This window comes from Stegostoma tigrinum, chromosome 22 (assembly GCF_030684315.1).
Source record: "Stegostoma tigrinum isolate sSteTig4 chromosome 22, sSteTig4.hap1, whole genome shotgun sequence".
In the NCBI taxonomy this organism is placed as follows: domain Eukaryota; kingdom Metazoa; phylum Chordata; class Chondrichthyes; order Orectolobiformes; family Stegostomatidae; genus Stegostoma; species Stegostoma tigrinum.
This window is the reverse complement of record NC_081375.1, coordinates 45,218,238-45,245,314: the sequence shown is the minus strand read 5'-3', so window position 1 is coordinate 45,245,314 and position 27,077 is coordinate 45,218,238. Positions and strand designations below refer to the sequence as shown.

The following is a 27,077-nucleotide window of genomic DNA, read 5'->3' as shown; positions in this document are numbered from 1 at the left end:
CTGAAGTTAACAATAGCAAAGGTCATCTTTGGAAAGCACTGGCCCAAATTTAGAGACCAGCAGTGATGTGATAGCATTCAGTACTATTCTCAAAGAACTCTACCCACAAAAATCTAGCAGTCTCTGTAGACTTCCATCTTTCTACCGTCTGTTTGAATGTGGTTCCCAGTCAAGGAAAACCTCCAGGTTTCCAGTAACAACAATCTCATTGAGCAGGGTAAGGAGCCAAGCGCACTAGCATTCTCATACGAAGAGCACATTAGAAAGTAAAATGCACTGAATATGATCTTTAAATTTTAATTAAATTTCACAAAAAGGCAAAATAAATAATTAAAACCTATACATAGGATTAAACGTACAACACATTTAGTTAATAAAAATTAAAAATGAGACTTTTATCATCATCAAGAAATTCAACTTAATAAATTTAAGAAGTCAGTTTTTCAGGACTAGCAATGCTTATAAGCAGTAAATATTAACTTAAAATACCAATTCAAAAGGTGTTCAACTAGATATTTTAAATTCACTTTAGTTTATATTTGAGTAGGTCTATGCCTAGCCTTAGTTATCACTCGTGTAAACTCATTGGTGGGGAAAAAAGCTGTTCAAAGTGTGGAAATGACTGAACAAAATGATTCCCAATGTGACTTAGATTTGGTGAGACAAACATGTAATGAATCTCAACTGCAGTAACCAACAAGACTGTGTAAAAGAACTGACATTATATAACAATGTCAACAAAGTTTATTTTGGCTAGAAGCTTGTGAAGAGTTGTTTCCTCACATGATAGTAAATTTTAAAACTGCTGACTTCAATTAAAATAACTAATTCACAATAACATTGTTACAGATGGACCTACCCTCCATTCTGTGTATACAAACATACACTGCTTCCAAAACAAAATTGTATAAAATCCATTAGGCACAGCAAACCTGTTGCTTTGTATTAGATCTATGACACCTGCCATAAAGGATGAGCTTGTTAGACCCAGCAATTATGAAATGATCCTAACCATTGTTGTACATTGATTGCAGATAGAAATTTTGAGATCTAAGATTTATTGCTGCTCACTATATCAAACATAATAGTGTTTAGTTCAAATTGCTAAGGCAATGAAAACTTCATTGCAAAAATGTTTCAACATAGACTAAATGCTGATGAAAAGTGTGGTTTCAGTTTGCAGCCTTCTGATCCAGAGATGTCAAATTGACACATACATTATAAAATTAACATAATTTAACTTTTGATTAATACTCAATTAAGTACAATATAGAGAAAAGTGATTCTCTTTCGCGTATCTAAATCAGCCAGACTGGCAGCCCTAAACAACAAATAAAACCCACTTGTTCAGTTTTAGGTTCAATCCATTTCAACCTTGTTCAAGGCCCTCCACTTGGTCCACTGGTTGGTTTATATCCATTTTAAATAGTGTTCCTGCAATGATCTGGCCAGGATGCTCGTAGTTCTTTATTGATGTAGTAATATAGCCATGTTATGAATGGCAGGACTGTAATGAGAACCGCAATGCAAAGTCTGAAGCCACCAAGGTGCCTGCACAGTACAACAGAATCGTATTCAATTCATCTCTATCTGAGATTACACAATGGAATAATCTGCGATTTAGTGATTTTTCTTAACTAGTTCATTAGGAGTTGAAATCTACACCATGACTCAGCATAAAACCTTCAGGTTCTCTTTGATAATGAGCAATTAAGATCACGCAAAAATTATAGAATGTTATTTTAAACCAAGGCTGTTTATATGTAGCTCTGGAGCAGGTAGTACTTGAACCTGGGTTTCCTGACTCAGAGGAACACAACCGCTCTGCGACAAGAGCCTCCAAGTTGCTGTACATTATTTTTAATCATTCATGGTGTGTTAGTATCACAGCCTGGGCCATCTTTTGAATTTTTCTTAATTTAATTGGTTCAGAGATGTTAAGACACACACCTCTGGAACAGCTGAGATTTGAACCTTGATATCCTGTCTCAGAGGCAGACACATGACCACTACACCATAAGAACCCACAAACGTCTGACTGTATTAACTGACGTTAAGTACATTTGGTAAAAGACGTTTGATCTATGTTACTTGGGCCCATATAAAGAGACAGTTACCAGCACAGGATGAGAATGCAGTCAGGAGATAAGATTAGATTAGATTACCTAGTGTGGAAACTCTCCATTAAGTTTTCACATGTTGAAGTTAATGGAGATGCATTTTGCTTTTTAAAGAATTTTTCTACATTACTATTGTTCTTCAACATATCAGAGATCAATTTACATGGTAACCTTCAAAACCTTGAAAAATTCCTTCAAAAAATTCCTTCAATTTACATGGTAACCTTCAAAACCTTCAAAAATTCTTTCAACTTATATGCTGAGTATCAAATCACCTAGTGTGGGTGATTAGCATTTTGAAATGTTATCTGCTTCCAATACAAAGATTAGGAACGAGTTTGATGTTTCTTAAGTTAACTGGTTCAGAGATGTTACAACACACCTCTGGAATAGCTGGGATTTGAACTCTGATTTCCTGCCTCAGGGGCCGGCACATTATCACTGCACCACAAAAATCCTCAGATTGAGGACTGTATTAACTGAGGTTAAGTACATACAGGTGAAGGCATTTAATCAATCATTACCTAAGCGCATATAAAGGGACAGTTCACCTTTCTGTTTACAAAGGCATTGGCCCCAGGGGCTCTGCTTGCTCCAGGCTCCTTAGTCACTAGCCTCCCTCGACCTCTTCATCTCCAACTGCCGTCGAGACATTAACCACCTCAACCTCTCCCCCACTCCAACCTCTCCCCTGCAGAACGGGCAGCTCTCCGCTCCCTCCGCTCCAACCCCAACCTCACCATCAAACCCGCAGACAAGGGTGGCGCAGTGGTAGTATGGCGCACTGACCTCTACATCGCCGAGGCCAAACGCCAACTCTCCGACACCTCCTCCTACCGCCCCTTGATCATGACCCCACCCCCGAGCACCAAACCATCATCTCCAATACTATCCATGACCACATCACTTCAGGGGACCTCCCAGCCACAGCCTCCAACCTCATTGTTCACCAACCCAGCACGGCCCGTTACTATCTCCTTTACCAAAATCCACAAACCTGATTGCCCTGGTTGACCTATTGTCTCAGCCTGTTCCTGCCCCACCGAACTCATCTCCACCTATCTGGACTCCATTTTCTGCCCTTTGGTCCAGGAACTCCCTACCTACGTCCGTGGCACCACCCACGCCCTCCACTTCCTCCAGAACTTCCAATTCCCTGACCCCTAACACCTCATTTTCACCATGGACGTCCAGTCCCTATACACCTGTATTCCTCAAGGCCCTGCGCTTCTTCCTGTCCCGCAGGCCCGACCAGTCCCCCTCCACCGACACCCTCATCCGCCTAGCCAAACTCGTCCTCACCCTCAACAACTTCTCTTTCGATTCCTCCCACTTCCTACAGACAAAGGGGGTGGCCATGGGTACCCGTATGGGCCCCAGCTATCCCTGCCTCTTTGGAGGTTACGTGGAACAATCCCTCTTCCGCACCTACACAGGCCCCAAACCCCACCTCTTCCTCCGTTACATTGATGACTGTATCGGCACCGCCTCTTGCTCCCCAGAGGAGCTCGAACAGTTCATCCACTTTACCAACAACTTCCACCCCAACCTCAAGTTCACCTGGGCCATCTCCAACACATCCCTCACCTTCCTGGACCTCTCAGTCTCCATCTCAGGTAAACAGCTAGAAACTGATGTCCATTTCAAGCCCACCGACTCCCACAGCTACCTAGAATACACCTCTTCCCACCCACCCCCCGGCAAACATTCCATCCCCTATTCCCAATTCCTCCGCCTCTTTTGCATCTGCTCCCAGGATGAGGCATTCCGCTCCCGCACATCCCAGATGTCCACGTTCTTCCAGGATCACAACTTCCCCACCACAGTGGTCGATAACACCCTTGACCGCGTTTCCTGCAACATATCCCTCACACCCCGCCCCCACCACAACCGCCCCCAGAGGATCCCCCTCATTCTCACATACCACCCCACCAACCTCTGGATACAACGCATCATCCTCCGACACTTCCGCCATCTACAATCCGACCCTACCACCCAAGACATTTTTCCATCCCCACCCTTGTCTGCTTTCTGGAGAGACCACACTCTCCATGATTCCCTTGTCCGCTCCGCTCTCCCCTCCAACCCCAACACACCCGGCACCTTGCCTGCAACCGCAGGAAGTGCTACACTTGCCCCCACACCTCCTCCCTCACCCCCATCCGAGGCCCAAAGATGACTTTCCATATTAAGCAGATGTTCACCTGCACATCTGCCAATGTGGTATACTGTGTCCACTGTACCTGGTGTGGCTTCCTCTACATTGGGGAAACCAAGCGGAGGCTTGGGGTCCGCTTTGCAGAACACCTCCGCACGGTTCGCAATAAACAACTGCACCTCCCAGTCGCGAACCATTTTAACTCCCCCTCCCATTCTTCAGACAGTGCCACAATGATGCCACCCGAAGGTTGCAGGAACAGCAACTCGTATTCCGCTTGGGAACCCTGCAGCCCAATGGTATCAATGTAGACTTCACAAGCTTCAAAATCTCCCCTTCCCCCACTGCACATCAAAACCAGCCCAGCCTGTCCCTGCCTCCCTAACCTGTCCGTCCTCTCACCTATCCCTTCCTCCCCCCCCAAGCCGCACCTCCATCTCCTACCTACTAACCTCATCCCACCTCCTTGACCTGTCCGTCTTCCTTGGACTGACCTATCCCCTCCCTACCTCCCCACCCATACTCTCCTCTCTACCTATCTTGTTTCTCTCCATCTTCGGTCCGCATCCCCCTCTCTCCCTATTTATTCCAGTTCCCTCTCCCCTTCCCCCTCTCTGATGAAGGGTCTAGGCCCGAAACGTCAGCTTTTGTGCTCCTGAGATGCTGCTGGGCCTGCTCTGTTCATCCAGCTTCACACTTTGTTTCCTTGTCACATAGCTGTCTTTACTGGTAGTGGTGTGTTAATAAAGTCATTTTCACAGCTGGTATTTTTACTCTGTCTCATGCCTGCCCATGCTCAACAAGGGTGCTGGGGGAAAAAGGGGGAAAAAATACACTGAGGAGTTTAGATCGCCTCAGAAAAAGAAGTATACAGGGACAGTTACCCCTTACAACTGCGAGTACAATTAGGAGATACATACCTTTAATGTTTCACGATGTGAATAAGTCTATTCAGAGACTGAGTTGAATCACCAACTGGTTACTCTCGTGTGTATGAGCACACAGCATTTATTACTGGCTTGATCACACAGGCCCAGCTATAAAGTTGCTTGTAAATAAACAAGCATTTAGGGGGATAAAAACCGAAGATGACTACTCACATAAGTATAGCATGTTGCGACTGAAGGTCGAGGGAGATTACAATTATTCATTTAGAATGTGCAGAAGTTGCAAAAAGCTACCTAGAATACACCTCCTCCCACCCACCCCCCTGCAAAATTTCCATTCCTTCGCCTCCGCCGCATCTGCTCCCAGGATGAGGTATTCCAATCCCGCCCATCCCAGATGTCCTCGTTCTTCAAGGGCCGCAACCTCCCCCCCGCAGTGATCGAGAACGCCCTCGACCGCGTCTCCCGGATTTCCCGCACCTCATCCCTCACACCCGCCCCCGCCACAACTGCCCAAAGAGGATCCCCCTCGTTCTCACACACCACCCCGCCAACCTCCGGATACAACGCATCATCCTCCGACACTTCCACCATCTACAATCCGAGCCCACCACCAAAGGCGTTTTTCCCATCCCACCCTTGTCTGCCTTCCCGAGAGACCACTCTCTCCGTGTCTCCCTTGTCCACTCCACACTCCCCCTCCAACCCCACCACACCGGGCACTTTCCCCTGCAACCGCAGGACGTGCTACACCTGCCCCCACACCTCCCTCACCCCCATTCCAGACCCCAAGATGACTTTCCACATCAAGCAGATGTTCACCTGCACATCCGCCAATGTGGTATACTGCATCCGCTGTACATGATGTGGCTACCTCTACATTGGGGAAACCAAGCGGAGGCTTGGGGACCGCTTTGCAGAACACCTACGCTCGATTCGCACTAAACAACTGCACCTCCCAGTCGCGAACCATTTCAACTCCCCCTCCCATTCCTTAGACGACATGTCCATCCTGGGCCTCCTGCAGTGCCCCTAATGATGCCACTCGTAGGTTGCAGGAACAGCAACTCATATTCCGCTTGGGAACCCTGCAGCCCAATGGTATCAATGTGGATTTCACCAGCTTCAAAATCTTCCCTCCCCCCACTGCATCCCAAAACCAGCCCAGCTCATCCCAGCCTGCCTAACCTGTTCTTCCTCTCACCTATCCCCTCCTCTCACCTCAAGCTGTACCTATATTTCCTACCTACTAACCTCAGCCCGCCCCCTTGACCTGTCCGTCCTCCCGGGACTGACCTATCCCCTCCCTACCTCCCCACCCATACTCTCCTCTCCACCTATCTTCTCCTCTACCCATCTTCAGTCCACCTCCCCGTCTCTCCCTATTTATTTCTGAATCCTCTCCCCAAACCCCTTTTTCTGATGAACGGTCTCGGCCTGAAACCTCAGCTTTTGTGCTCCTGAGATGCTGCTTGGCCTGCTGTGTTCATCCAGCCTCACATTTTATTATCTTGGATTCTCCAGCGTCTGCAGTTCCCATTATCTCAAACAGAGACACCAACTGGGTAGACAAACAGGAGACTGAAAGCACACAGCAGGCCAGGCAGCATCTGGAGGAAAGAAGAGGTTAATGTTTCGGGTATTGCCTTTCTTCAAAGATTTCATTAGAGGGTCAGTTTTTTTTTCTTTTTCAAAAAATGCCAAAGTTTGCAGCTATACTAGATCTAGATGAATACTTTGCAAAATCACAATGAAGCTGAATGACGAAATAAGAGAAATTTAACTCAAATATTTCCATAAATGCAGAAGAGGTTGCCACATTTTTAAAGGACTAGAGGATACCCTCTGGATAGTGAAGCACCTGCAATGTTTAACATCTAGTCTGTCCTTTTAAGACCAACAGGATCTTTTGCATAACAAAGTGCAGTACTGTCAACAGAACATGATATTATCTTCCTACCAAGCTGATAGAATTCATTAACAAGTTCTACTGAATGAAGATCTATTGATATAAGGATCTTAGGATCCAATTGCTCTGAAGGATGACAGATTCCAGATTCTCAGTTAGCTGCTTCCTCTATCAGTGTTAGTGCAATATTGGAAAACAAAGGCTTGTGGTCAGCCAGTTTGAAACAAAAATCTGCTAATTTTAGAGGTTTGGAACAGAATATTTTTGAAATGAATAAATTTGATCAAACTTACAGTATGAATTATTCAATGTGGCTATCAGTTAGAGGGCTTATTTGAAAGATATTGAACTGTACTCACTTCCCTGAATGTCGACACAAAAGAGTCCATATAACAATAATAACTAATCCCAGAAACTCCCTGTGAGACAAACCACAGTAATAGAGAAAGAAACAAAATTAGTAATTTCACAAAATAGCTTCACGGATTAAAGGCAGCAAAACAATTATTAAACAAATTATACAATGACATCTCATGTAATAAGAAACTTACACCAATGTAAAATGGAAAAAGCCGAAGTCCAACAAAAAAAAGTCAGTGTTCCAAAATAATGAACCTCTTTTCAATGAGGCATTCATAGAAAAATAACTTGCAGTTGAACCTTCTCATGTCTTTGGGACAGTGCTAAGCACTTTACTGCTTATGGAAGTGCAGCTACTATGTCATACAGGGGAACCCAACTGGGACATGGCAAAGTCCCACAAACAGCAATGGGCTATTTTACAACCAGCAGGCCAGCCAGATAGACCTCAATCAAACACATCATCTTAAAAATGGCATCTCTGACCATACAGCACTTCAGCCATACTGCAGTTTCAGCCTGGATCGTATGACATTTTAGATGTTCGTAATCTTCTCATTCACAGCTGCAAGTGGTACCAATTGTGCAAAACTGAAGATTAACAGCAAAGTTACCCAGTCTACTGTATTCATTGCCAAGCGTCTGGACCACAATCAGCCTGGGTACAAGACCAGGGAGAATCAAGTTCTGTGAACCATTTTGGACATGATTTGTAAGATATAAATGGGCAAAAATTAGACAAAGTGAGAGCACAGAGGACTAATTTCACTTGTATAGCACAAAACGTGCTATACCAAACGTGCTTGATTATTACTGAAAAGCGAAATCTGTTGCCAAAGCTCTTTACCTTGAACACATCACAACAAACACAAGAATGCCAAACTTTGAATGATCACAACTATTCATGTTACAAGGAAGAAAGTGGGGGTGGGCATGAAAACTGATTGGTTGAAGTGTTGGAACAACAGGGAACTATGGGCTCCGCAAGCTCATTGAAAAAGGCAAACAGTTTGAAAACATATTCTGTTCATTTGGACAGAAGTCTCCTGCAGAATAGGTTGCAGTGATTCGTCGAAATCTGAAATTCTTGCAAATAACAAGTGCAAAATAGAAAGCTTTGGCAATGTCTCTCCTTTCAGCAATACTCACACAGGCTTGGATTTAAATGAGTGACAGACATGAGGTGAAATGTTATTGTTTGTGTCAGTAGCATTGTTAAAATGGAAGCTGTGTACCGTCCTTCCTCTTCTTGGAAAATGTTATTCTTTGAAGCTTGATGAAGCCACCAGCCCCACAGGATTGCAACCATGGAACACATGTATATATGCAGTTCTGAAAGACTTCTCCAAATGAAGTTTTCTACAAAAGTTCAGAAGGTAGAAGAGATGATATACTGAGAGATGCAAGATAAACATTTCAGATAAGCAACTTCAAAGTATAACCCATCCTTTTCGTTGCTGTCATTGGAATGAATGAAAGACCTTGTAATTATATAGGACACCTTCCACAGACTCGAGATATCCAAAAGCATTTCTCAATCACTGGTGTGCCTTTGATGTGTTAGCAGTCTTGAAATGAAAGGAACTGCAGTGAAACCACTTGCATACCAGAAAGTCCCACAAATAATAATATTGCAAAAGACTGGTTCATCTATTTCAGTGACAGTAGTTAATTTGTTAAAAGCCGCCACACATTTTAAGAGGATGTACCTGCTCTACAACGCTGTGCTATCTGTGAAGAAAGGCAAGGCTTGGTTTAGCTTTACATTTGAAAGATGGCAGCAGCATCATTCTAGATTATATTCACATTTCAACAGTAGGGTGTGAATCCACAATCCTCTGACTGAAAGATAAGAGAGCTGTGATGGGGTTAAGGCTGACAGCATTATCCATGTTATTCCTCCCTTTACCAAGCCCATCGATAGCAAAGCTACTTTGGGTTAAAAAAAATGGACCAGTGCCAATGACCATTGGTGCTGATTTTAAACAGGACACTTTAGAAACCCAATAACACCAGTGAGAGATATGACAGTGAGTATTCAATTATGCCCCGTTAGCTGTTTCAGATCTTCTGGTGGCACAAATGGTTAAGCTTTATTTAAAATAAAAGGTTAACCCTGCATTCCTAAAATTTCAGGGGTAGCACAGATCAAGGCATTTGTAGTTTGGTTTGTGTAGTTTGTTGGTAACTGAATGTATGGGTAATAAAACAGGATAAATATGAGTCGGGTGGCACCTTAAGCAGGATAAATGCTAACTTTAACAATGCTAACTCACCAGAATAAAGGTGAAACCTCTTGCTCAGGTTAAAGACAGCCAGCCTTCATCAGGGGAAAAGAGGCTGGATGATTTGCCTAGCTTGGGGCTATAGGACAAATGCTATCGTAATGAAGGATAGTTAGTCTGAGTTGCAGCTGAAGCTCCAGAATCAACCAGAGTGATGTTTGTAAGCTCAGAAAGAGAAAAAGGATTTGCTAAGACTATAAACCAGCTGTGAACTAGAGCAGAATGCCATCAGAATCCAGGGGTATTTTTAATGTTTTGTTCAAAGCAAACATGCACAATTTGTAAGGCTTGGCCATGTACTGAAGAAAACTGCAAAGCTTTACAAGACAACTGGTCAAAACTTTGAAAAGTTTCTAAGTAAGTGGGTAACCTTCAAGAACCTCATATATAGCCAAAGACTTTCTAAGGGAGATTGATACATGAAAAGGGGATGATCAGGACAGGATTTCATTTTAATGTGTGCACCTGTGTTTTATTGTACCAAGGTAGTTATTTATTTCACACTGTTTTAATCGACTCTTGCATAGTTAATATTACTTGTTTGAGCCATGGAATTTGGGGGCTTTGTTCTTTTGACAAAGAACTGGGATTTTTAAAAATTCTCTTTAAACATTAATATTTTCTATGGGAATTGGAACATTGGAGGTATACCAATCCATGAAATTGGGTGGTAAGTGGTAATCAGCAAGATATTTCCTGATCCATGTTTGAGTTGATGCCCTGTTGAGGTCCTCCAGAGTCGCGCTCTCTTGACTCACTACCATTGTACTGTCATTTCTGGTACATCTGTTCTGCCAACGGGATAAGAATGATGAAGGAGACTGGTGATGGAGAACACTGGGAATGTGATGAACAAGTATAATTCAGTAAGTATGACCATATCAGGCTGTTGCCTAACTAGTTGGCTGGGTAATTTTGGTAAAGGACCCCAGAGGTTAGCGAGGAGGTTTCTGCAGGATTGATATGACTGGGTGGTACATCTTTTGTCCTTTTCAAATATTTTATAGCCAGTTGATACAACCAAGTGGCTCGCTGCACCACTTCAAAGTGCAATTAAGAATCAATCTCATTGCTAGGAGTCTGAGATCATATATTAGCAATACTGAGTAAAGAAGGCAGATTTCCTTCCTTGAAGGACATTAATGAAACTGATGGGTTTTTAATGACAATCAAGTAGTTTCATCACTAATACAGAGATTATTTCATTTTGTTTCAGGTTTGTTTAATTCACTGAATGCAAATGCCCAGCTATCATGACATTTCAAATGTTCACAATCTTATATCTTTGCATCATTCACCTAGACTTCTGCACTGCTTATCCAATAACATGACCACTATGTTATGGTACCTGGCATGCTCAATGCTAGTTCAACAGATATTACACATTTCTAATTTCTTTACCGTTCTCTATGCTTTGCATGCAACTACTGAAGGTGCAAAAAGTAACCAAGAAAAATACTACACAAATCAAAATAGTATTGCTGCGCAGTGAGGGCAACTTGTTTTAGCATCATTTCTGACACACTGACCACAGAAATTGCCCAACATTGCATGTGCGACATAACAGACTGAAATCACAGATTTTGGAAGAAACATCTCCCCTTGTTGAAGGGGTCAATGAGTGAGGGCCATAGATTTAAGGGAAGGGGCAGGAGGTTTATGGAAGATGTGAGAAAAACCTTCATCACCCAGAGGGTGGTGGGAATCTGGAACTCACCGCCTGGGAAGGTGGTACAGAAGAAGCCCTCATAGCATTTTAGAAGTACCTAGGTGTACACTTGCAATACCAAGGCATTTAAGACTATAGACCAAGTGCTAGAAAATAGGATTGGAAAAGTTAGGCTTCTATTTTTGACTGGCGCAGACTCAATGGGCCAAAGGATTTTTTTCCGTGATATAAACCTTCATGATTCTATTTTGAAAATGGCAGGGCTTTGAACACAGAATAAGGAAAACACTTGCATTGAACAACATGCAGAAAACTGGAGCTAGCATTAGACAGAAATCTGACAACAGTCACAAGCTGCTCGTCAGGAAATGAAAGAAGATCACTTCCCCACTAGCTGCATGAATGAAGCATCATCATTCAGGACAAATGACCATGTATTTAGAGAAAGTGAGGAACTGATAATACAGGAAATTACCTTCAGAGAATATGATGCAGGTTAAGCCTGGGGTAATCAGGTAACTTGCAGCAGCTAATCTCTTGGCAGAGAAATGACAAATGAAATGGGACATTTCCATTTTCCCTACCACTTCTGTTTACAGCTTTTCAGGTTTCGACGGACAATTTAGTGATAAAATCCTGCAAGTGTTTCTTTCCCTGCACACTTTGGAACTGGAGTGAAAATTTCTCAGTCCTTTTACACATTTTATAAGTTTTTTAAAGACCAGACCCTCACATTTGTCTAACCTGCATAAAAACATTATACAACAACTCCCATTTACACAACTTAAGGGCATAATATAATTGATTGAGGGTAGGCAATTGATGCAGAGACCCAGCTAATATTTTGGGGACCCAGGTTCAAATCCTGCCATGGTAGAATGGTGGAATGTGAATTCAATATTTTTTAAAAATCTGGAATGAAAAATCTAATGATGACTTTCAAGCCGTGGTCAATTATAGAAAACACATCAGGTTTTCTCATCTTAACGGAAGTAAATTCTGGCTTACACATGACTCCAGACCCACAGCAATGACTTTAGGGGTGGACAACAAACACTGGCCTAAACAGTGATGCCCACATCCCGTGAATGAATAAAGACAAAACCTAGCCTATTAAACTTGTTCCCCTATTAAAATGTGCCGAAGAGCTCACAGAAGTGTCAGCAAACAAAATTTGACTCTGAGTCCCAGAGACAGAGCAAAGGTTTGGACAACGGGGTAGGTTTTAAGGAACAACTTAAAAGGAGAGACATAGAGATATGGGGAGAGATTTCCAATTCATGGGTCTCAGATAACTGAAAGCACACTCACCAACAGTATGACAGAGAAAATCAGGAATGTGCAAGAGGCCATATCAGGGAAGAGTAGGAATGTCAGAGGGCTGTAGTACTGAAGACTGTTGCAAGATTAGGAAGCGTGCTAAGGCCATGAAACTTTTCATAAACAAGAATGAGAATCAACAGACAATCAATCTTTCAGTTCAACAGTAAGTATAACAGAGATACTGATTTGGTAACATGTGCTATCTACCTGTGATTGGTGGATTCAACCCAACAAGAAGGGACAATGCAGCAGGGACTACATAGGCAACCTATTGAACAAAAGAGGCCAGTTAAAGGTGATTTTATGGTGAGAAGTTCCTTTGTTTTTTGATCAATATCCACAAATAACACAAACGTTACCGAACAATTCTTTAAAAAAAAAGCCAATCTGTAAACAAATATACTTACAATCCAAATTCCTGCATCTGGATCATTAATCTATGACAAATGAGAGAAAAAAATACATTTTTGAGAAATGTTTTGAGACAGAATCATATAGAATTATAGAATTTTACAGTTTGGAAGGAATGGAGATCTACAATTGTTTGTTGCTTTGCTATTTAATTTCAATTACAGTACAAGGTGACTGAACGCATTTATGGTAAGATGAAACAATGTCAAAAAAAAAATTGGCAACTTGTGGGTTCAGAGATTTCACACTGGAGGCTCATTAATGTGGTGGTAAGTAACAGTGTTGGGATCATTTATTTATGTACCAGTGGTTTAAATAGTCATACAAATTTAACAACATAAACCTACCTTCAAATTTCTGGGACCTGCACACTTCCTAGATTTGCGTAAAATTAAACAGGCATTAAAGTCAATATTAGTCCTACAGCATCATGGGGCTGCTCTCACAATTGGTAGAGGTGACTGCTGGTGAGTTTGAACCAAGGGTCACTGTGCCTTAGTTCAAGACAAAGGTTGAGAAGGTGAGACCTTCACAGTGACCTCAGCCTGTACTGGAATTGAACCCTCATTGTTCGCATCGCTCTGCACCGCCGACCAGCTGTCTAGCCACCTGAGCTAACCAACCTCCAAAAACCTGCCATTGATAGTTAAGATGCTGAAATTTAAGCAATACACAATGGGAAACAGTAGGGTGCACTGTTTACCTTACTGTGAGGAGGCCCTCAGTGCATGCAAAGTACAACAGTGCATATGTGGATGGTATTTCCAGCATAAACAGTTTAAAGCTCATGAAATTGTAATTACCCACAGTTTGGTATTTAGTTTTGACTTCTGGAAATCTCATTACTTTTATGTATCCATTCTTTCAATCCCCTAAATCTCATCTGTATGTCCCACCAAGATAAACCTAATAAAAAGAGTTTTTTTTCATTTTGCCAGCTAAGACACATATTAAAATTATAAGTCTAAGTAATAAAGTTATTCCAAACTACTAACTACCTCTACATGAGTTACATTATAACAGATCACAGTTTACAGCACCAGCAGTGCTTTAGTACCAGTAAACACAACAAATGGTTTTAAACACTGAAAATAGGAGCTGGAGTCGGCCATTCAACCCTTCGAATCTGCTCAACCATTCAATATGATCATGGCTGAGCATCCAACTCAGTACCCTGTTCCCACCTTCTCCATGTTTCCTTTGATTCCTTTAGTCGTAAGAACCGTATCTAAATCCTTCTTAAAAACATTCACTGTTTTGGCTTCAACTGCTTTCTGTGGCAGTGAATTCCACAGGCCCACCACTCTCTGAGTGAAAAAAGTTCTCCTCATCTTAGACCTAAATGAGATACCCCACATCCTGTGGTAGTGACCCCTTGTTCTGGGGTCCATGGTCATTGGGACCATCCTTCTTGTGTTTAAGCTGTTACATCCTGTTAAAATTTAAACCTTTCCACGAGACTTCCCCCTCATTCTTATGATCTCTGCTGAATATAGTCCTAACTGATCAGTTCTTTCTCCATATTCCTGCAGATTAAAATAAAATATTAAAGGTTATCACTTTTTCGCCAACTCAATTTGTTGTGAACACACTTGAAACATTTTCGTGGCTAAGTGTCATGTCTATAATTATTATGACCTGACGCAATCTTGGCCTTTTTCCAGCTAGAATGTTGATGTCACAAAAAATTAGTTCATAATTTAGGAACTTAACCTTATAAAGGCTCAGACTAACAAATAATGAAATAGCATAAGGAAAACGTGTGGACTTCAGATGATATTTTTCCTTAGTGACTGTTTTTCTGCCCATGGACAGACAAATCCTTGGTCATAAAATTCCCATTCATTTTTTCAGATTGCTCCATAGTCTTGCTCTCCCTTTCTATAATCACCTTCAGTACCATAACCTTTTCAGTTATCCATGCTTCCAGTTATCTAGTTCTTCCCTCTTCAATAACATCAATTGTACATCCTTCAGCTGCATGGATCTAAGGTTCTGGCATTTCTTTAAATTTCTCTGACAAAATACATACCTCACATCCTTCCTTTAGGATGTTCCTTAAAGATCTACCCCTTTGACCAAGCTTTTGCTAACTTGCTTTAATGTTGCCTTTTGTTTCTTAGTACATTTTCTGTAAAATTCCTGCCTGCAGTGCCTTGGGATGCTGAGGACGTTTAAGCTGTTACATACATATACAGTCATTATTGCTGTCTGTGTTGTCAAATCGTCCTCTATTTTTCCATAAAATCAACCCTGATTGAAAGCCTCATGCTACACATGAGTCGCGTTATAATGGTTCATGGTGTGCTTAGTCTACAGCACCAGCATTTTTCAGTACCAATAAAAACAAAAAATGGTTATTAAACAAGGAAAATTGGAGCTGCAGTAGGCTATTTGTTCCTTCGAGCCTGCACGCCTTTCAATATGATCACACCTTATCATACAACTCAGAACTCTGTTTCCACTTTCTCTCTATGCCCCCAATCCCTTTAGTCCTAAGAATTATGTCTAACTTCTTCTTGAAAACCTTCTACGTTTCAGCTGCAGCCACTTTCTGTGGCAGAGAACTCCACATGCTGGATGGCAGTCAAGGCATGTCATAATGGTCTGATCAGTTTCTGTCTCTGTGAATTGCTGTGCAACAAATCTGTTGTAACTAAGTCAGTGTGAGCCAGCAGCCAAGAACAATGCATTCCATCAAAAGGAAGTGAGGCTGTCAAAAATGAAAGGGCCACATGTCAATCTCAACATAATGAGGAGAGGCATTGGCAAAAATGTTGGGAATTCAAGACAAGAATATGAATTTAAAGATATGACTGCAAGGGCAAATCTTACTGAAGTTTACATTCGACTTGTTGTCAAAGCGCATATAACACTATACAGCCTGTTCATAATATGTTCCAGAGGTAAGCCAGAGTTATTTCAGAAGTTCACTGTTCACCAGACTTTGAACTGCAAATATGCATGTCAATGACTTTGGTGTCACCAGAATCTTCTACAAAAGGTACATCTGCATAAAAACCTCAGTTCCAGAAAAAGCACCATCCCAACCCCCTCCACAATGAACTTTCAGCAGTCTGTCAATATCACACTTTGTTTCTGGCATTGTAATGAACCATGGGTATGTGGTCTGTACTTTGTACACTAAACTATAACTTCAAACAAATTTATAATGCAGAGTACAAAAATATTCTCTGTCTTTCTTTCCCGCTTATTCTGATCACCTAGTTCCATAGCAGCTGACAGCTTCCTGGTACCTCATCCAAGTAGCTATTCCCATAAAATGAGTGTCTGTAAGCTACCTTCACAAGTGCTGAACACAGAGACAGATTAATACAGCACAGGAATACGTCCCTTGGCCCAACTTGTCTGTGCTAACCACAATGCCATTCTAAATTAATCCCATCTGCCTGCACATGGTCCATATCTCTCTATTCCCTGCCTATTTACATCTGCCTGAATGCGTCTCAAATGTTGTTATCATATCTGCTTTTAACACCTGCCCTGACAGCATATTCTAGGCACCTTCCACCCTATGTGTAAAAAAAAATTGGCTCGCACATGTCCTTTAAACATTTCCCCTCTCACCTTAAACCAATGGTCCCTAGTATATAGCATTTACACCCTTAGGAAAAAGACTTGGACGATCCATCTTATCCAGGTCTCTCATAATTTATATACTTCAATCAAGTCGTCCCTCAGCCTCCGATGGTCTAACAAAAACAATCCAAAATCGTACAACTTCTATTTATAGCTAAAAACCTCCAATCCAGGCAACATCCCGGTAAACTGTTTTTACACCCATCACAATAATCTTATACTCACTTGTAGCCACACGTAGCATCAACTGTGTGTTTCTATACACCACCTTTAAAGTTCATTGAGTCAAAATCAGGACAAAATGTAACAGTTCTTTACATAAAGAGATATTTGGGAGGCTGAGTAAAAGCTTGGTTAGAGGAGTGGGTAATGTCTTAAAGAAGGAGAAGGAGCTAAAGAGGTTTGAGGAAATCGCAGAGTTTAGAAGCCAGGCAGCTGAAGGGCACAGTCACAGTTGGAGCTGGTGGAAAATGGGATGCACGAAAGGCCAGTGGTGGGGGAACAATGATGATTGCAGGCTTAGAGAAATTACAGCGAAAGGCTATACAGGGCTTGGAGCAAACTGGTGAGGATCTTTAAATTTGAGGCATTGAATCTAATAAAGGGTCAGTGAGTGCAGGGCTGATGGCAAATTAGATCCAGTGTGCATTTAGGATATAGAGCAGCAGAATTTAATGCAAAATTAAGTTTACAAATGCTGGAAAAGGGGAGAGTGGACAGGAGACGATAGCAGTAAGTGAGTTTGAAGGTGACAATAGCGTTGATAAGGGGTTCAGATCTTTGCAGCTACAATTCTTGGTAAAACAGATTGGAGAAAGAACCCCAGTCCTTTCCTCCTGTCCATCTGTCCCCTTGACATAAAGGCATGGAAATATAAGAGTAAAGAGGTTATCCTGCAACTGCATGAAACATGGTTGAATCAAAACTGAAGTACTGTATGCAGTTCTGGTCACCGCATTATAGGAAGGATATGATTGCACTAGAGACAGTGACAGCAGGGGAGATTTACCAGGAAGCTGCCTGGGCTGGACAGTCTGACGTATGAGGCAAGATTAGACACATAGAAGCATAGAAACATACATAAATGATCTGGAGGAAGGTATAGATGGTCTGATTATCTAGTTTTCAGATGACACTAAGATTGGTGGAGTAGCAGACAGTGAAGGGGATTGTCGGAGAATGCAGCAGAATAAAGATAGATTGGAGATTTGGGCAGAGAAATGGCAGATGGAGTTCAATCCAGGCAAATGCGAGGTGATGCATTTTGGAAGGTCCAATTCAAGAGCAAACTATACGGTAAGTGGAAAAGCCCTGGGGAAAACTGATGCGCAGAGAGATCTGGGTATTCAGGTCAATCGTACCTTGAAGGTGACAACACAGGTTGATAGAGTGGTCAAGAAGGCATACAGCAGGCTTTCATTCATCGGATGGGGTATTGAGTACAAGAGTTGGCAGGTCATGTTACAGTTGTATAGGACTTTGGTTTTACCACATTTGGAATACTGTGTACAATTCTAGTCACCACGTTACCAAAAGGATGTGGATGCTTTGGACAGGGTACAAAGGAGGTTCACCAGGATGTTGCCTGGTATGGAGGGTGCTAGCTATGAAGAGAGGTTGAGTAGATTAGGATTATTTACATTAGAAAGACAGAGGTTGCGGGGGCACTTGATTGAGGTCTACAAAATCATGAGAGGTATAGACAGGGTGGATAGCAAGAAGCATTTTCCCAGAATGGGGGACTCAATTACTAGGGGTCACAATTTCAAAGTGAGAGGGGAAACGTTTAAGGGAGATATGTGTGGAAAGTTCTTTACACAGAGGGTGGTGAGGGCCTGGAACGCATAGCCAGTGGAGGTGGTACAGGCAGGCATGATAGCGTCATTTAAGATGTATCTAGACAGATACATGAATGGGCAGGGAGCAGATAGATTCAGATCCTTGGAAAGTAGGCAACAGGTTTAGATAGAGGATCTGGATCGGCGCAGGCTTGGAGGGCTGAAGGGCCTGTTCCTGTGCTGTAATTTTCTTTGTTCTTTGAAGATAACAGCAGGAGGAGGCCATTGAGGCTTCTTACCTGAGAGGCTGGACTTATTATAGGAACAAGCGAAGGTTGAGAGGGGCACTTTTCTATTGGCAGAGGTGCTAATAACCAGATAGCATAGATTTCAGTTAAAAGGCAGAAAACTAAGAGGAGGGTTGAGATGAAAATTCTTCAGCAAAAGGGTGGTGAGAGTCTGGAAATCACTGCCTGACAGGATGGCTGAGGTCTCCCTTCATTAATTTAACAGTATTTTGGATATTCACTTGCATTGCCATAGCCTCCAGGGTTATGGGCAATAGCTGGAAAGTGGGGTTAATGGCATAAAGACCATGTCTTTTCATTTTACTATATTTTTAATTGTGATCTACAATGGGGAATAAAACGGAAAAACCAAGGATGGTGGAAAGGATTGCTGCAAGTTTCCAAAGTAAGCTACCAAACACTCAATGTAAGTGCTGTTTACACTGCTGTTTGATCCAGCTGGTGGGGCAGACAGTGGTGTCTATTTGCACATAGGTAATGTGGTAGTACATATGATGATGTAGTGTTCACCATCACAGCTATGAAACTGACAGCATTTTTAGGTAACTGCACAGCAAAGAGTGTGCATGAGTGGAGATTTGGCCAGCAACATGTTGCTGATTGATCTGGTGACTGGTGTCCCATCGTTTGTGACAAAGGCCTTTTGATGGACAACAACTATGTGACTGACTCCCAGGTAGATGAACAGCTTATGGGTGTTCATGTTTGGGCAGAAGCCATCAAACCTCCAGCAAGGTAGGAGCTGTCCTTTCTCTCTGCATTAAAAAAAACCTCAAGCCTGAAAAAACCCAATTTATTCACAGAATCCGTACAGTGTAGAAACAGGCCATTCAGCACAACAAGTCCACACCACCCCGCCAAACAGCATCCCACCCATACCCAGCCTCCTACTCCTGCATTTCTCCATGTCTAACCCATCTAACCTAAACATCCCTGAACACTACGGCCAATCCACCTACCGTGCACATCTCTGGACTGTGGGAGGAATTGAACCCAGGTCTTTGGCGCTGTGAGGCACCAGTGCTAACCATTGAGCCACCATGCTGCCCTTTATCTTCCCTCATCAGTTGCTGTAAGCTGTGGCTCTTAGACCTTACAATTGTGAGCCAATCATTCTTTACTTCTTGCAAACAAGTGAACAAACCTGGAGAAGGAACAGCGGATGCTGACCAGCCAAAATGAGCATCTCAGCAATGTGGACATTGAACTGCCTTCCCAGTCTGTCCCTCCACCCATGATACCCATGTACTTGTGTCTGTCTGCCTGTATATGTGTGTAATGGAGTTTTATAATAGACCTGGTGTTTTAATTAGTCGACTTCGTAGTTGATAATCTGTAGTCAACGTTTCCTCTAATTTTCTTTCTGGTTGTGTGGGTCTCCAAGATCCAAGCAGAGCAGCAACTTCCTGAACCAGCTGTCAATGCTGAGATCAGTGTGCTGACAGATAATCATACTCAGATCTTAATATACACCTTAGAGGGAACATTGTAGGTAGAATCTACTTGGTTGTAATAAATAGTGACCATTGATAGATACAGAAGCTGGCTCGAGCTTTCTGTCAACCTGGGTCCGAAAGAAAAGTAGACTGGGGGACTTTGCAAACTTTAACAAAATCTTTAACATTTGTAATGACTCAGTGCACTACCTCAATGTAGTCAGATCTTTATTGACAGGCACAGATGTGATGGCTGTAAACATCCATGAGTAAAGCTGCTCAAAGGGTTAGTTTTATAGTGTTGTGGACCGGACTAGTTTCCCTCACAATCTTTTAAGAAGGTCGCCTAGCCTTACGTTTTCTTAATTTGAAAATAAATGTAAAGTGTTGGGTTCACATGCAATTCAACTGTTCAAACTACTCGACGTTAAGCAAAATACAATTTATTCAAAAACTACAGTTAAAATACAAAAGGAACAAACTTAGAATAACTTAACTCCATTGAAAAACTTAACAGAATAATAGATATGGTAACAATTATTGATCAACTGTTCCTACATGGTAACATCTCATGAACCCATTATCCCACAAGTCCCTTGGCAAAAACAAAGGCAAAGTCAGCAACAGATTGCCTCACATGCAATCCAGCAGCAGAGAGAAAGAAAAAAAAATCACACGAAAACCCAAGACAGAATAGCAGCCAGGAGACATATAGTGCAGATTCCAACCCTGTTGACACTTCAACAAAAACAGCTGCTGAAACTGAAAGCTAAAATAACTGAAAAGTAGAAATCCTGATCTGTGAGACCTGGCCACACCCACCCAGGTTGCTTCTATTGTTCTAACTTTAAAAAAAAGGCCTCCCAAGTGGTTTAATTTTTGTACCTTCACTAGCCAGCTCATTACCTCTGTATTAAAACCTCTCTTCAAAAAAGACTAGGATAATATATCTCTTAAAGCCACAGCATCATCACAATAGAGATTGTGAATGGAAAAGAGACAGGTAAAGAGTTTTAGAGAGAGAATTCCAAACTCTAAGATCTAGGAAACTTGAAAGTATAAGCTAGCTATGAGGAAATGATTAATCTGTGATTCTTTGGTTAAAGTCAGAAGTCATATGACACCAGGTCATAGGCACTTCAACTGACGAAGGACCGAAAGCTTATGATTTCAAATAAACATTTTGGGCTGTAACCTGGTGTTGTGTGGCTTCTGATTTTATCCACCCCAGTCCAACACTGGCACCTCCACATCTGTGATTGAAGCACAACGGTCTCATGATCACTACACTCAGTGGAGGAAAAGGGATGATTGACAGGAACTTGTGGATTTCCATGTTAAATTGAGTATGTGCAGTTATTTCAGAATGCTGTCAGTTTCACAGCTGTAGTGATAGTGAACAGAGTATCATGACAAATACCAGCACAAAATCCTTTTTCAGAATGATAAAAATAAAAATGAGCTCTTCACTTAAGATTTACCAATTTTTCTTGATTACAAGCATCTCATTAAACTCTTTATCTACAAAATAGGTTTCTTGTCTTTATCTGTTTTTCCAAGTGTTGTGATCCCAGATGATGGGACTACTGAATGAAACAAATGCCATTACGAATCCTGACTTGATAAATCATATGTTAGATTTTTTTTGTTGTTTAGTTCATTAATATGGTGGTTAGGCATAACATTTACACAATTCCAATAGCCTTTCCTCCCTAATTCGAATATTAAGATTTATATCCCAAACTCCCCTGGCTTGGAAGTTCCACAAATGAGAAAAATGCTGTTGCACCAGTGATAACAAAGTGTGGAGCTGGATGAACACAGCAGGCTAAGCAGCATCTTAGGAGCACAAAAGCTGATGTTTCAGGCCTAGACCTTTCATCTGAAGAGGGGGATGGGGACAGGGCTCTGAAATAAATAGGGAGAGAGAGGGAGGTGGATCGAAGATGGATAGAGGAGAAGATAGCTGGAGAAGAGACAGAAAAGTCAAAGGGGCAGGGATGGAGCCTGTACAGGTGAGTGTAGGTAGGGAGGGGATAGGTCAGTTCAGGGAGGATGGACAGGTCAAGGGGGCGGGATGTGGTTAGTAGGTAGGAAATGGAGGTGCGGCTTGAGGTAGGAGGAGAGGATAGGTGAGTGGAAGAACAGGTTAGGGAGGCGGGGATGACCTGGGCTGGTTTGGGATGCAGTTGGGGGAGGGGAGATTTTGAAGCTAGTGAAATCCACATTGATACCATTGGGCTGCAGGGTTCCCAAGCAGAATGAGTTGCTGTTCTTGCAACCTTTGGGTGGTATTGTTGTGGCACTGCAGGAGGCCCAGGATGGACATGTTGTCTGAGGAATGGGAGGGGAAATTGAAATGGTTCGCAACTGGGAGGTGCAGTTGTTTATAGCGAATCGAGCGGAGGTGTTCTGCAAAGCGGCCCCCAAGCCTCCGCTTGGTTTCCCCGATGTAGAGGGGGCCACACCGTGTACAGTGGATACAGTATACCACATTGGCAGATGTGCAGGTGAACATTTGCTTGATGTGGAAAGTCATCTTGGAGCCTGGGATAGGGGTGACGGAGGTGGTGTGGGGGCAGGTGTTGCTCCAGTGACCATTTTCACTAAATTGAACAAACTGTGACTAACAGACAACCTTCTCATGAGGACTAAACTCTTGTTCTCTTCTGGGTGAAATCAAAACCAACTCATGGCTTTGTTCTGTTTGCCTGTCATAAACTAAAATGTATAAAGATCCTCTCCTTTACCACCCAGGAGTCTGCCAGGCACTTGAATCCAGTGATACATCTTCTTCAAACAGGTTACCATTCAAGAATAACTCTCTACTTAAGTCATTTCCCAAAATAATCCACATCTATTTACCTTTAGTTCCAAAACAATAATATTAATATATATTATACACCTTTCATCAAAAAGAACTACAAATTACATTTATACAGCACTTTTAACATAATAAAATCATTAAGACATTCCATGTAGACATTACATTTACACGACAGCAGGTCATATAAAGAAGTTATCAGATCAGATGATCAACAGTTTGACCAGAGTGAGGGAGAGAGATGTGAAAACGGAACTGCAGAGCTTGGGGGCTCACACAACTGAGGAATTGGCCAACAGAAATTATAATTAGGAATGCACAGCAACAGGTCACAGTTGGATACAATTACTTTATTTCAAAGTTGAAATGCTCCCATTTGGTCTGATGCAGTTGTCTAGTTACAGCTTAGTCTGGGATTAGTCTCAAATGAGTTGGAATTATTCACTGTGAGAAACTGGCCAACAGCTAGGTCTACAGCGAACTCCTCCAGGAGTTGAAGTGGACAGAGACAAGCTAATGGTTGGCTCTCACCTATCAGTACAGAGGATTAGGCGAGTCCCAAGAGTGCTTTTCGAATCGTGAAGTTCGGAGTTGGGACTTTGGTATGTTGTTCTACTCCCTGCGTGTGGGATGAGGTTTCCTGTCCCGCAGACTTGCAAAGAATGAAAAATGACACTGACCTGCACATAGGCAGCGAGCGCAAAAAAGAAAGCCATGCAGAAATTGCAGGCTCTCCAGGAGAGGAGATAAAGGGGAGGAGGGTTCGCATTCTGCAGAACTGCCTGGGATTTCACTGCCATGTTCCTTCCGCTTTCTTTTTCTCCTGAGAAACAAACCCTGGGACGCCCGGCTGACGTACAGAGTTAGGACCACCCCTTACGCTTTGCGGGAGAACACAAGCTGAAATTTCCCTATTACTGCGGGCAGCTTTCCTGAAAGATATTCTCCCCAGAAATCAGGTTCCCCCGCGGACGTTCACGTCCGCACCTACAAAGCAGGCTGCAAGTACAAACGTTCAAAGACAGCGAAAGGTGAGAAATGGGTCGGAGCCAAATGAAACCAGTAGAATCTGTTTTGCAGAATAAAACTCCAGTAGACGTTGTCTTGACCTGACCCAGACGTTTCTTTAAAACTTATTTTGTGGTTAGCGTGACTTCTTGATGTTCAGACATCTGTTTGCCAACGGTAGCTCAGAATTTAACTGGGCTTTTTTCTAAATAAAAACTGAACGTTTCTGATTTTTAACTCTGTCAATTTAACATGCTGGCACTGATCCCTGCTTCTGCAATCACCTCCGGTCCCACAACCCCCGAAGACATCGGCGGCACTAGCTCCAGCCCTCTTCACCGTCCCCAGCTTTAACTCCTCCATCAGTGGCACCATGTGACCAGCTGCATGGTCTCCAGGCTCTACAATTTCCTCTCCGCTCTCTGCCTCACTTCCCTTCTTTCAGGCACTCCTTAAGTCGGAGAAATGTACAGCACAGAAACAGATTGTTCAACCTTTACAAGATTGTGCACAGCATGGACGGAGTGGGAAGTATGAGGCCTTTTCCCAGGGTGGAGGGGTCAATTACTAGGGGACACAGATTCAAGGTGCAAGAGGGAAAGTTGAAAAGAGATGTGCGAGGCACATTTTTCACACAAAGAGTGGTGACGACTGCCTGGAGCGCACTACCAGAGGAGGTGGTGGAAGCAGCATTCGGGAAGCACCTGGACGAATATATGAATTGGAAGGGTATAGAAGGATACAGGTCCTGTAAGTGAAGGGCAAATATGGAAAGGCAAAATATGTCAGCGCAGGCTTGGAGGGGCAAAAGGGCCTGTTCCTGTGCTGTATTGTTCATTGTTTTTGTTTGATCCAACTCGCCCATTCTGACTAGATCCTAAATAAATCTGGTCCCATTTTTCATTTTTTGATACATATCACTTTAAACCCTTCCCACTCACATAGCCATCCAGATGCCTTTTAAATGTTATAATTATACCTGTCTCTATCACCTCCTCTGGCAACCCATTCAAAATATGTCCCACACTCTGCATGAAAAAGTTACCCCTTAGATCCCTTTTAAATCTTCCCCCCCCCCCCCCCCCTCACATCAATGCCATCTAGTTTTGGACTCCCGTACCCTGGGAAAAAGACTTTGGCTATTCACCCTATCCATGTCTCACATGATTTTACAAACCTCTAAGGCCACCCCTCAGCCTCCGACGCTCCAGGCAAAACAGCCCCAGCCTTTTCAGCCTCTCCCTGGAGCTCATACCCTCCAATCCTTGGAACGTCCTTGTAAATCTTTTCTGAACCCTCACAAGTTTCACAGCATCTTTCCTACAACAGGGAGACCTGAATTGTATGCATTTTTTCAAAACTGGCCCAACCAATGTCCTGTACTGCTGCAGCATGACCTCCCAAATCCTATACCCCATGCACTGACCAATAAAGGCAAGCACAACAAATGTTTTCTTCACTATGCTGTTTATCTGAAACTCCATTTTTAAGAGCTATGAACCTGCAGCCCAAGGTTTCTGTTCAGCAACCCTTCCCAGGACCTTACCATTAGGTCTATAAGTCCTGCCTTGATTTGCCTTACCAAAATGTAACACCTCACATTTATCCAAATTAAAATCTGTCAGCCACTCCTCGGCACATAGGCCCACCTGATCAAGGTCCCGTCACACTCTGATATAATCTTCCTCACTGACCACTACACCACCAATTTCAATGTCACCTGCAAACTTACTAACCATACGTCCGATTCATTAATATAAATAAAAAAAGCTGTGGACCCAGCAACAACCTTTGCGGCACACTGTTGGTCACAGGCCTCAGTCCGAAAAACAACCCTCCATCATCACCCTCTGTCTCCTACCTTCGTGCCAATTTTGTATCCAGATGGCTAGCTCTCCCTGGATCTCTTTCACCCAGCTTCTAGGCTCTTAATTCCTTGTGTGGCTCGGTTTCATACTTTTGTTCTCTCTTTCTCCTGCAAAGCACCATGCAATATTGTGATTTAAACAGTTGCCCAGTAATCTAGAACTTGACTTTTGCTGAAAAAAAAAATTTCTGCAAAAGCTTTTATTTAAAATATATAAAACTCTGAGAGACATGGAAAATTGAAGTTGTCAGAGTTTTTTTCCCCAGGGTAGAAATATCAAATTCTAGGGGGATTGGTTTTCAATGAGAGGGGAAAACATTTAAGGGAGATGTTTGAGGAAAGTTTTGTACACAGAAGGTGGTAGGTGGCTAGAACTCACTGCCAGGGGTGGTAGTAGTAGCTATGATGTGAGAGGCATTTAGACAGATACACGTAGAGGCAGGGAATAGAGGGATATGGATCATATGCAGCCAGTTAGAATTAGTTTAGAATGGGCATCATACGGTGGGCAGAAGGGCCTATTCCTGCACTGTATTCTGTGTTCTATGTTCTTCATTTACCATGACAATTTGCAAGAACACCAACTCAAAGGGAAAACAAACCTTTATACTCCATGAGAGGAGAGTGCTGATTGATTGACAGGTGAACTTTGATTGACAGAGGCATTGCCACAGAGGTTCACAGTTAACTGCCACGTTTTGTTTAAATTTTCAACCAGGCCAGTTAACTTACTGGGCAGGGCCTTGCCCAGAGAAATGAAGCAGCAAATGGCTGTCACTTATTTTGTTAAATAGAAACAGGCACAGTGTGTGTACATGTTCACTGTTTCTAAAGACCAGGCCCTGTACATTAATAAATGTCACTATCAGTACATGCAAATACACAAAGCCGAAAGCTTATCTGACAAACCTAAATTGATTGTCAGTATAATACTTTGCTCACAAAGCACATTCAGCAAATGCTATTGAAATACAGAAACACATGAATGTTGACCACTGTTTTGCAAGCACATAGACTGGTTGGACACTTGTGGACAGCCAAAGGGATATGTTGTTTGAGGTGACCTCCTAATCCTTGGTATGTACGGTTTACATACCTGGCATCACACTGGTACTGAAACTCATTTACCACGTC

The 27,077-nt window shown here is 42.5% G+C and overlaps 1 protein-coding gene across 1 annotated transcript; it reads right to left on the bottom strand.

Annotated features, from left to right (window-relative positions):
- Nucleotides 1–281: 281 nt before the first annotated feature.
- tmem220 (transmembrane protein 220) lies at nucleotides 282–24,370 on the bottom strand. Its single transcript, XM_048554714.2, has 6 exons — nucleotides 23,749–24,370; nucleotides 13,119–13,148; nucleotides 12,919–12,979; nucleotides 8,670–8,793; nucleotides 7,434–7,493; nucleotides 282–1,551 (listed from the first exon to the last, which is right to left on the bottom strand). The coding sequence occupies exons 1-6, from the start codon at nucleotides 23,866–23,868 to the stop codon at nucleotides 1,422–1,424; spliced, it is 525 nt and encodes a 174-aa protein (XP_048410671.1). The 5' UTR covers nucleotides 23,869–24,370; the 3' UTR covers nucleotides 282–1,421.
- Between the last annotated feature and the right edge of the window lie 2,707 nt (nucleotides 24,371–27,077).

Coding starts and splice junctions, on each gene's coding strand:
- tmem220 (XM_048554714.2), bottom strand. CDS start 23,868: ATGGCAGTGAAATCCCAGGCAGTTCTGCAGAATGCGAACCCTCCTCCC. Junction 12,980..13,118: donor CAGATGCAGGAATTTGGATT/GTAAGTATATTT, acceptor TTTGTTCAATAG/GTTGCCTATGTAGTCCCTGC. Junction 1,552..7,433: donor TTGTGTCGACATTCAGGGAA/GTGAGTACAGTT, acceptor TGTACTGTGCAG/GCACCTTGGTGGCTTCAGAC.